General features: G+C 43.5%; 2 protein-coding genes across 5 annotated transcripts in view; both read left to right on the top strand.

Moving 5' to 3' along the window:
• Positions 1-2,215: 2,215 nt before the first annotated feature.
• Positions 2,216-7,089, top strand: GKN1 (gastrokine 1). The gene is made up of 6 exons (XM_039324265.1): positions 2,216-2,321; positions 3,531-3,584; positions 4,112-4,249; positions 5,066-5,176; positions 6,053-6,194; positions 6,860-7,089. Exons 1-6 carry the CDS (start codon positions 2,310-2,312, stop codon positions 6,952-6,954), a joined length of 552 nt encoding a protein of 183 aa, XP_039180199.1. The 5' UTR covers positions 2,216-2,309; the 3' UTR covers positions 6,955-7,089.
• A 1,918-nt stretch (positions 7,090-9,007) lies between these two features.
• ANTXR1 (ANTXR cell adhesion molecule 1) overlaps positions 9,008-11,099 on the top strand; it is a 69,827-nt gene continuing 67,735 nt past the window's right edge. For all 4 annotated transcript variants that reach the window (XR_005554417.1, XR_005554418.1, XR_005554419.1 and 1 more), the window contains exon 1: positions 9,008-9,446. Coding sequence is in view for 1 of the 4 variants with exons in the window: in XM_039324264.1 (XP_039180198.1) it covers positions 9,295-9,446 (152 nt within the window). In the remaining 3 variants the exon portion in view is untranslated. The remainder of the gene's footprint in view (positions 9,447-11,099) is intronic.

The raw sequence follows: 11,099 nt of genomic DNA, 5'->3' as shown, positions 1-11,099 counted from the left end.
ATAGATCGACTTTCTCCATGATTACCTCTTCCCAAGCTGGTTCTTCAGCTCTTCCAGTGGTGCCCCATCACCATGGTAGCTGAGTCCATGCCCCTTGCTGCTGGCCATCCTTTTTCCTTCCTTCCACTGTTTCCAGCATTAGAGACTTCTCTACAGAGCTGGATCTTCACATAATGTGTCCAATGTAGGATAATGTGAGCCTGGTCATCTGTGTCTTGGGTGAGAACTCTGGATTGATTTGTTCAATGATCTATTGGTTTGTTTTCTTGGATGTCCATGGTGTTCTCGGGAATCTTTCCCAACACCAACATTTACATCCTGGCATCTGACTATCTTTTCCAAAGCCTTCATGGTTTTCCAAGTCCTTGTCTGTAAGGCATTTCTTGACTGCTTGTTTCCTTTACCAGGATAGTTGACCCTAGAAGGCAGAAGCTCTCCAACCCTTCAGTGTCAATTCGAAGGCTTCATTTATTTGGAACCCAAATGTGAAAAGATGGAACCACTACAAGTCTCTCTCTGAGCTAAAATATGAATGGTTAAATAATTAAAAGCAAATTCTGTAATATTTAATAGGTTAAAGACTTCTTATGTGCCCCCATCCAGTTTTGCACTGATGTCCCTGACTCAAGGAAATGCAATCTCTTTTACTTGGTTCCCCCAAAATTGGACAACCAAAAAAAAAAAAGAATTACATTGCCATACATCAAGAATAACTTGCTCCAAGGGATTTTGAAAGATCCTGTCTTGAATGGGCTTTTGCAGGCAGTATTTGCTCATGAATGGAGCCTCAGTCTTTCTGAATGGGACTATCAAATCTGCATTTCTACAGAGCTGGCCTCTGCCTGGGGCTATTAAGGGAAACTGGGGCTGCTTTTCTGCCTTTAAAATCCTTTGGGGAAATATATTCTGCCTTTTTTAATATTCCCCAAAATATTTCCTTCTCTGGGGGGGGGGGGGGCTGACTTCCCACAGGGGCAGACCCAGCCAATGGTAATTTATACAACACATACCTAGAGTCACTTGATAATGAGATGGGTGGCATACAAATTTAACAAACAAACAAAATGTAGCCTGTAAACCATATTTTCTGGCTTAGTGTGAGATAAGCCTATTATAGCATAGCTGACAAACCATGATTAAAACAAATCATAAAGTAGCATTATGAACAAGCCTGGCAATCTGACACTCACATGCACGTACTCTTTGAATGGGAAAGAGTGATTTCCTCCCAAACCAACAGCAAAGGCTAAGCAAGAATGGGTCAAATATATTTGGGCAGCATCTGGCTAATTGGCTGCAGGTTGCCAAACCTAGTTTTAAAGCGCCATTCAGAATACCCTCTGACTTACCTTTCATACAAAACACATCTTCTTTAGAACTGTTTTTTTTCCTTAAAAATAGATTTTCAGCTATGTTTTGAATGGATGTATAAGTAAGGTAGAATGGTTGATTTTAGAACCATAGAACCTGGAAAATCTCTTCGAAATCATCAAATCCTCCAGCCACCCCAGTCAAATGGCTATCCAAATTTTCCTTGAAAACCTGCATGAGGGAGCCCCCATAACTCCAGGTTATGGCAGCTATCCCATTGTCTAATACAGTGCTTCTTAAGATGTGTGGACTTCATCTCCCAGAATTCCCCAACCCGCAAGAGAATGCCAAATTCGATTTCTTCTTTTTTCTCAAATGATTTATTGAATTTTTTTTAAAAAAATCCCAGTAAAATATAAAATAACACAAAGGGTGAAAAAAGGGAAAATTTTAAAAAGTAACAAAAGATACATAGACCAAATATATAAAAAGAGTGAGTTCTGATTTTTTTTTTACTACAGATCCAAATATAAAAAAATAAACCTTTACTCTAGATTTCAGTCAATACTTAATAACCCATATAAAAATAATACAGGAAAAGTATTCTCTTATTTTAAATTTGACCAGAAAGTAAATTAAAACATTCTTTTTCTATCTTTCTTCTACCTATTGATGCTGGTTCTGTTTTCAAACACCATTAGGAATAAATTCATTTTTATGTCCATTCCTATTTTTTAAAAAAATGTGTTTATTTTCTGGGATTATATTTAGATTTAATTAATTAAACATTTTTAAAATGACAGACCCTGCCCATGTGTGTTGAAGATAAGTTTATCTGGTTCAGCTTATCTGTAAGGTGTCACCCTTGGCATATCCTATGCCAGCCAAAGGGCACAGCCTTGCATGGAGATACTGAGGCATATCTCAATCCTGGGAAATCTGGTATATAAAGTGCAAGGGTCCAGCTTTGTTAGTCTTGCATTTCTTCTAGTGACAAAATGAAGCTGGTTGTAAGTATAGACATTTTTCATTTTTGGGTGCCTTACCATTTGCTAGGGTAACATGAAAGCAGTATTTCAATATTTGAGAGGCTGTCACAGAGAGAAAGGGGTTAACTTATTCTCCAAAGCATCTGAGGGCAGGATAAGAGGTAATAGGTGGAAATTTATCACAGAGAGATCCAACCTAGAACTAAGGAGAAATTTCCTGTGAGAACAATTAACCAATGGCACAACTTGCCTTCAGAAGTTGTGGGTGCTCCATCACTGGAGGTTTTTAAGAAGAGACCTGGACAAGCAGGGGGTTGGAACAGAACAGAATAGAGCTGGAAGGGACCTTGGAGGTCTCCTAGTGCAGCCCCCTGCTCAAGCAGGAGAACCTATACCCTTTCAGACAAGGGACTGTCTAGCCTCTACAAGTGACTGTCTACAAGTCTAGAAGACTGGACTAGAAGACCTCCAATAACCTGTTATTCTGTACGATGCTGCTAATCTTGAAATCTTCTAGGATAATAGCAAAGTCCATCTCACATAATCTGTAGTCAAAACTATATCCAATTTACAGGTAGAAAAACAAGGAGGAAAAAGTTGGTTCTTCAGAGGATTCTTAATTCATGAAGAGAGATGGTTAATTTTTTCACAAAGGAGGGAGGGATAGTTCCAAGTATCTCCTGGTGGGAATCAGGATAAGTGAGTTGAAAAGCATGGATTAGAGGCCATAATCAGCCCACAAAGCGTACCTCTTCCATGCTCATTACTGTCCCTTGCACATCTTTGCACATGATGTTCTTATGCTAAATATCAGGTGGCCCAGAATGCTTCTCCTGAAAATGACGTATGAGTTGTCTTGGGAGAGCCAAGAAGTGACCCATGATATTGTGAACAGGAAAGCATAGCCATTGATCTTTTTCGGTTTGAAAATGCTAGCGGAATCTCTAATGGTGCATAACCTTGTTTAGATAATAAAGCAGGCATATCTACATAAATTCCTGAACTCCAAGCTGCTAATGCTTGGTATTTCTAGAGGGATTTGGCACAGTCATTTTACATGACCATTAAATCAGGGTGTAAAGTGACCATGATTTTTTAAATTTGAAATTTGTTGCTTCCATTTCTAAATGTTCTCCCTCTCTCTCTCTCTCTCTCTCTCTCTCTCTCTCTCTCTCTCTCTCTCTCTCTCTCTCATTCTCTCTCTAATTGCCAAACTGTTTTTGATTCCAGATTCTGAGTGTGGTGTTTCTAGGAGTTTTCCTAGCCCCAGTTTTCACCAACAATGTAAGTACCATTGTATAATATTATTGCAAACAAATGTGTTTTCTTTCTAATGAAAGTAATTTGATTTTTACTTTTGTTTTTTATGAAGTTAAAAACAGTATCTAACTGAACTGAAGGACAAAATGATCTTGTGTGTCCTTTTAATCGTTGCAGTTAGACATTCAAAGTTCTTGCTGAAGTGGCTGGTGCTTGTGTTTTTCCCATTATTGCCATACTTGGCAAAGCCACTTTAAATTTTTCTAAGCTGAAAACAGGATAAAAATGATTAAAAGAAATAAAAATAATGCTTTCAAAGACGTGCTTTTCCACAATCTGTGAATTAATTCACCCAGTTGGGAATGAGAAAAAGGATAAACCACAGTTCTGGAGGCGCTAAGCAATATTCTTCTAAAGTCTGAAAAAAAAGTTTAGCAGAGTTGTAGCCATCTCTTTCTGGTGTCAGTTGGAGCACATCCCATCTTATATTTTATTTTTCAGGAATATAAGAATAGATTTTCAACTATTGTTCTTTATCTTTCCTCCCCAAGAACATCATTGAAAACAACCGGGGAAATGCTGGAGGGACTTCACATCAATCTGTGAACATTGATCACAAAAGGCAGGTGGTGAACATAGACAACAACAATGGCTGGAATTCTTGGAGCTCCGTCATGGATTACTCTACTGTAAGAAACACTTTTATCTTTTGACTTCAACTAGCATCCAAGAGAGAATTTGCCCTGGATGGTGTGAAGTTGTTACATGTACTGAAGTCAGGATGTAGTTGAGAGCTTTTCCCCACTGTGCAATGTTCTCCAGCATCTGCCACTTCCTGGGCTTTCCACTGTTCCATTCAGTCCAAGGAATCCCCTTGAGATGACTCTCTCCTGCCCTCTTCCGTCTCCAGCATGAGCTGTAAGCCTCTGCAAAGCTTTGCTTCAATGACTTCCCTTCAAAGCTGGGGGCCTGCAACAGACTGCCTTAATTAGTTCTCCCCCCTTTCATTTATTTTTGTTGTTGTTGTTGTTGAATTCAAGGCAGTGAATACACTTAGTGCTCTTACTTCCTATTTTCCAAATAAGCTTGTGAAGTGGTTTAGATTGAGAGAGGGATTGGCCCAAAGTCACCCATTAGCTTTGTGGCTAAGGTGGGACTAGAGTTCACCATTTGCTGGTTTCTAGCCTTTAACCACTGCACCAAACTGCCTCTCCTTTGCTTCATTTCAAGTCCCACCAGTAGCCTCTTCAGGGACTTCAGTTATGGGGTGAAGAAATAGCATTGTTTCCACAAATGGTGCACCTTGTCAAGGCCAGGCATAATTTGCTGCAGTTTGTAAGTCCTGTAGCTTAATTTCTCCTCACTTCCAGTAAAAACAATGCAAAGTGGACCTAACTAAGATCTTATGATCTAATGGGAAGGCTCAGGAAACTAGATTTTTCTTTCTCAGCTTCAGATTCTTTGGCATAGTTGTCATTTTTCACCTTCTCATTTTGCTTTGATAGGGTTTCATGGCAACCCGAATATTGTCCAAGAAAGTCTGCTTCATCGTCAGAATGAATAAACAGATTGTGCCAGACATAACTACTCTTCCCAAAGCCATCCGGGAAAAGCAGGTAAAGATAGGAAGATCTGGGAAGTAGGTCCATCTGGGCTCAGCAAAAGGGGACCACGAAGCACCAAGGACACCTTACACACACCCTTCGCTTGATGCTTGCCAACAATACCCCGTCCCAAAGCCTTCAGTTTTAAAACTGAAAAAATCAACTTGATGCCAAGCGAACATCGGCCTCTGCCCATCGGTTTGATTCATAAGCAAGCACAAAGATGTCCACAGGGAGGGAGGATAAAAAAAATCAAGATGGTTTTGCTGATTGATGTCCCGGTCTTTTTTAATGTGAGTTTTGCAATGTATGTGGCAGAATGGGACAACTCGCCAGGGCCAACTTGTCCTGGGACAATTCGCTGTGGGACAATTCAAAAATTCTATTTACGTATTTAAAACAATTTTAGAAATATTTTAATTTTTGCCATTCACATTTCATTTGTCCTTCCTTTTGCATCCTTTCTTTAATTGTTCTATTCCACTATTTCTTTGATATTAGCGTAACTTTTGTCCTGCAGCGAGTTGCCTGTGCCAACAACTTGGCTGTGGCAAGTTGGCCATGGCAAACTGTGGAACGGTTTGCCTTCAGAAGTTGTGGGTGCTCCATCACTGGAGGTTTTCAAGAAGAGACTGGACAGCCACTTGTTTCAAACTGAGCAGAGGGTTGGACTAGAAGACCTCCAAGGTCCCTTCCAACTCTGTTATTCTGTATATTGATAAGAGAGATTTTTTCCTGTGGCACAGATGGTTAAGAAAAGATTTGCTTGAGCTGAAGTGTAAAGAATGGCATGAAATCCCAGCCTCCCTGATCCCTCTTCTCACTTTGTTGCATGCTGATCATTGCCTCCATCTTTGAACGCAGCCCTCCTCTTCCCTCCTCTTTTAGAAGGACCCTCGAAATGGACCTGCCCCAAAGGAGGTCTCCTTCACCGTTTCCCCTAAGAGAATTACAGACCTATCCATCTACGGGAAGCAGGTGCAAACATTTTGCCGGGGGATCCCCAGCTATCTTGCTTCTGAAGTTAAAAGTAAGTATTGGCTTTGGGTTTCTTTGAATAAACCAGGGAGTGTTTGGAGAATTTTATATACCCAAGAATAACATGGGGGCAGAAAGGAAAAAAATGAAAGAAGGAAAGAAGGAAAGGGAAGGGAAGGGAAGGGAAAGGAAGGGAAGGGAAGAAAATAGAGGAAGGGAAGGGAAGGGAAGGAAGGGAAGGGAAGGGAAGGGAAAGGAAGGGAAAGGAAAGGAAAGGAAGGGAAGATATTTATTTTGGTCAGTGACCAGATAAAACAGAACTTATACAAAGTGAATACAGCAAAGAAAAAAAGAAGGGAGGAAGAAAGGAAACGAAAAAGGAAGACAAATGAGAAGGAGGGGTGCAGCAGCACCTGGATGTAGCCTTAGGATCATTTACAGAATGTTCCAAATGGCACCATTCTCTTCGTAGAAGTGATGTCAGTGTTATTCTCATGACTGGACTGGGTTCACACAACTCACTGAAACACACACCCAGATTTTAAAAAGCCAGGCTACGTTCCCAAAGCATCGTTGGTCAAAGTGTATTAGGCATATCTGGGCTTGATGACCGGTTAAGTCAGAACCAACCTGAACTCCCGTCCACCTGGCTCTCCTTTAGCTAGTCCTGTGGAGTGTGTGAACCTGTCCAAGTTGTGCCAATATCTTTCTTTCCAGAGCCCAGCTTTTTCTTCGCAAGAAGTGCCTGCACCCGACTGAACATCCTCTTCCTCTTCCACTTCTGCTACTGTCACGAAACCCTGATTGAGTAACTGTCGTCTCAGCAATCCTCAGCTTGTGATACGGGTGTCTTCCAATTTGGGATTTTAGTTGCATTATTTCCTTCTCTGCTCCCAGGGCAGAAAAGTGAGAGGGTGGCCAATTAAAAACACACATTGAACTCACAAGACTGTGTCAGTTCTTGATTTGTCTCACTCTGATTACACCCATTTTATGCTCTCCAACTTTCCAGCCTTTGGTTGTCTGCCTCTTCTCATCTTGAGCAACTTTCCCCACTACCTTTTCAGCCATAGGGTCCTCTTTACAATTAATCTCTGTGTTAAAATGTGATTTTCTGAAGTCCAGGTTTTGTGTTGGTCACACCCAGATTTGGTTTCCTTCAAAATCAAGAATTCCAGCACCCTAGATCATTTTCACCCCATGTTCTTGCTCTTTCCATTCCTTCAGCTAAATCTTTCCTACTGGTTAATAGTCAGCCAAGGAAAGCTGATTCTCTTGTGCCTCCCTCCGTTCTCTGAAGGAGAAAGTTATCAGCAGGGCAAGTCAGGAATTTCCTGGAAGGACCATGCTTGGCAGAGCTGTCTCCCAAAAGATGTTGGGGTAATTAAAGTCTTCCATCCCGATGACTTCATGCTTCTTTGGAAGATCTGCAATTTGCTCTTGGAAGCATCATCCATATCTTCTCCTTGGTTGGGTGGGCAACGGTACACAACATTGTTTCCCCCCCCAACTTAATTTAACCCAGATGCTTCCTGAATCACTGCCAATTTCATTCATTTGGATTTTCAAGAAGAAATTACTACTACTTCCATATGGAGTGACTTTTCTGTTGCTTGGATTTCTTTTGAACCAGGAGCATCCTTGTAGCACTATTTTCCAATCATGGGAAACCAAATTTGCATTCTACCCATTAAATTCTATTTGCATTTCTGAACTAAGAGCTCAGTCTCTTAGTATGGTGTATTTTTCATGCCCTGAGCGCTGGTTGAAGGCAATGAAGGCCACAGATCTCTCCTGTTCTTGCTCTGAGGCCCCATTTCAGCATCCTTCCCATGAGTGTGTCAAGATTTTAATTTGATTTTTGTAGTGGTCTGTTCTAAACCACTCAGAGTCTTCAGGAAGAGGGTAGCCTCCCCCAAGGACACCCATATAGGGAGCATATATGAACTCATTAGGCTCAGACATCATGCTAAGTCAAAACATGGTTTGTTTAATTAATGAGTTCACTGTATACAGAGACAGTGCCAAAGATCACTGCTGCTCTGTAGGAACCAGGTCATTTCTGAGGCTTTCAAAATTGTATTTTTTGTGCAATTGTTTACAGCGCTTGGAACTGCTTGGAGTGTTATCCTGAAAATTGGGATGTAGTGTAATAAGCAGCAACTGGCCATTGCAATTAATAAATCACAATCTTAACTTAAGGTGCCACACCAACCCCACCCCATCGTGGTTTACTCAGTAAATCAGAATGAAGCAAATCATGGCCTGGGATGAAAAGCAGGCTCGGACTCTGAAGGGCTTGCCACTTTTTCTAGAAGAAGCCGCCCAGAATCCTACTCTTCATTATCTCACCCAAATAACTCTTGGCCCTATTTTGTTCACATATTGCAAGATAAAATATCTTTCGAGGCTCTGGAGTTTTAATAACGGGAACCGGGAACTTGTCATGTTTTGTATCAGCACAAGGAGAACAACTGAATGAACTGAACGAATATCAGATTTTGTAAAAAAAACAAACTAGTTCATATAAAATGTATCACAAACATCGCCTAAAATTGCTTACAAATGCAGGTTTTTCACAGCGCACAAACAGTCCATTTATTTGAAACAGAAACAGAATAAGAAGGGGTTGGACTCTTTCGTTCTCCTGCTTGAGCGGGGGGGGGGGGGAAGAGAGAGGCTGGACTAGAAGACCTCCAAGGTCCCTTCCCGCTCTAGTCCCACTGAAGAACATCCGCGCGCATCCCCGGAGCGCGGCCGGCGCTCGGCCACAAGGAGGCATCCTGGGACCTCCGCTCGCAGGCAAAGCCGCGATCCTGCCTTCGCGGGGAAGGGGGCGGGAGGGGGGGTGAGGCTTCCCTCAAATCTGGGGCAAAGCAACGGGGGGAAAAAAGACCGTCCGGAAGTCGCCAGTCGCCTGGCCGGCAGTGGCGGGCTCGGGGGGCGCTGCGCTGGAAGCGCAAGGCGGAGGCGCCCCTCAAACGGGAGCAGAAGGGAAGGCTGACCCCCCCCCCCAAAAAAAAACCAAAGAAAAGGCCAAACCTCCGGCCGGCCTTTCGGAACGGGAGGATTGGATCGCCTGAGAAGCCGAAGGAGCCGGGGAGGAGCAGAGCCCCGGGACCTTCTCCGCCTTGGGCTGCCTGCGTCCGGGCATGGCTCGTGCAGCGCAGAGACCTCTGCCCCGGGGCTTGCGGTGGCTCTTCCTGGCCGCCCTGATGGTCCCCTGCGACGGGCGAGGGGGGCAGCGAGAGGAGGGGGGCGCCGCCTGCTACGGGGGCTTCGACCTCTACTTCATCTTGGACAAGTAAGTGGCCGGGCGTCGCGGCGGCTGGGCGGGACGAGGCCGGGCTGCGCGGGACGCTTCGTTGCGGGAAGGGGCGCAGCAGCCCTGGCGGTTTGTCAAAAGACAGCAGCGGTTTTTGCTTTTTGCTTTTTACCTTTGCTTTGGGTGCCCAGTTTGGTTGGACAAAAGACGCCTGGCGGGTGCCGCGTTCCTCTTTCCTCCGGGGAAGGTCGAAGGGAAAAGTTTGGCTCCTTCCCCGGTCTCTCTCTTTTGCAACGTCGCTTTCTTTAGGAAAAGTGTAGCGAAGAGCGGCTGTCAGCTTTGGCCTGCTGGGTTTAGACTTGCAAACCGCCCGTTTCCAAAGGCTTAAGTAAATCCCCGGCTCGGCTTCCCTGATGGGATGCCATTCCCGCGGAACAACCGCTTAAGGTCTCTGAACTTCGGAGCCAGTTTGAAACTTGCTCCACGGCAGACAATACATTGTTGTGATGTGTCTTTTTAATTTTATTTTTAGCCTATTTTTCCCCTTAAGTCTGAGTCACTCTCTGTTCCTTTGTTCTCCATTAATGAAATGCACATTCCCTCTTTCTTCTGTTTCTGCTGCTTTTTCTGCAGCTGCAGGGATTGTATCCAGGGAGGAAATAAAATGCTTGCTCATGCTATTTGTCCTACCGCTGACATGATGCATTGTGTTTGTGTAAGAGGTTTGGGGCTGTATTCCTTAACTATTGGCCAGAGGCATTGAAGAACGAAGCTGTCAGAGAGCCTTAACAGTGCCAGACATGTCAAAACAAAACAAAACAAAAAAAGTTTTTGTAGAGGCTGAGTTTCCAAAGAGCCACATTTTGCATAGCCCCAAGGCTGTGAAAAGATGATTTGGTGGGTGGATTTAATTATCTTTCTTCCAAAGGGCCGGGTTTTTTTTTCTTCCATTTCATGTCAAAAACTATCATGGAGAGCTACCAGTTTGCAAAGAGTCTTGCCTGTAGCACACAGAGTCCTCAAAGAGAAACTCTGAGAGAGTCTGCGAAAGTGGCTTGTTAAATCCCATTTATATGCTATTCCCCCCCCCCCAAAAGGAAAGTAGGACCAATAGAAACAGTGAATGGGGCTGGGTCCCTTATCCCCAACTGCTGCCTTTCAGAACAGAGAATCCACAAGGGGAGGCAAAACAAAAAACAACAACAACAACAAAAACCCCATGGAGGGGACAGATGTGACCTTCCCACAGAGAAACCATCTTGACTTTTTGACCCCATATGAATACCTTCCTGCTTTGGGGTGGGTAGGATGGACGGTCAGTTGTGTTCATAAGCCTCTACTACAGTGGTTCTCAACCTTTTTAATGCCGCGACCCCCAACCGGTCGTAAGTCGAGGACTACTCAACCGGTCGTAAGTCAAGGACTACTCAACTGGTGCAGCACCTTTTGCAGAATGGGTCTTTTGGCGGGCAAATCAGGGCAGAGACAGCCTGGACAATTCCTATTGGCTTTTGAAAGCCAATAGAATTAGACTCTATTCAAGAGAGTCTATTCTATTGGCTTTCAAAAGCCAATAGAATAAAAGGGAGTAGCACAGCTAAGAAAAAAGGGGGGGGGAAATGGCGGACTGCATTGTTTGGCGACCCCCGTGAAATGGTCGTTCAACCCCAAATGGAGTCCCGACCCACAGGT

This window comes from Crotalus tigris, unplaced genomic scaffold, assembly GCF_016545835.1.
Source record: "Crotalus tigris isolate CLP2741 ecotype Arizona unplaced genomic scaffold, ASM1654583v1 scf7180000024293.1627790, whole genome shotgun sequence".
Taxonomy (NCBI): domain Eukaryota; kingdom Metazoa; phylum Chordata; class Lepidosauria; order Squamata; family Viperidae; genus Crotalus; species Crotalus tigris.
Note: the sequence above shows the minus strand (reverse complement) of the source record. Positions and strands in the feature narration are given on the sequence as shown.

Excerpts from the sequence above, each read along its gene's own strand:
- GKN1 (XM_039324265.1), top strand. Across the intron at positions 3,585-4,111 it reads CCCCAGTTTTCACCAACAAT|AACATCATTGAAAACAACCG; the intron begins GTAAGTACCATT and ends TTCCTCCCCAAG. Across the intron at positions 5,177-6,052 it reads AAGCCATCCGGGAAAAGCAG|AAGGACCCTCGAAATGGACC; the intron begins GTAAAGATAGGA and ends CTCCTCTTTTAG.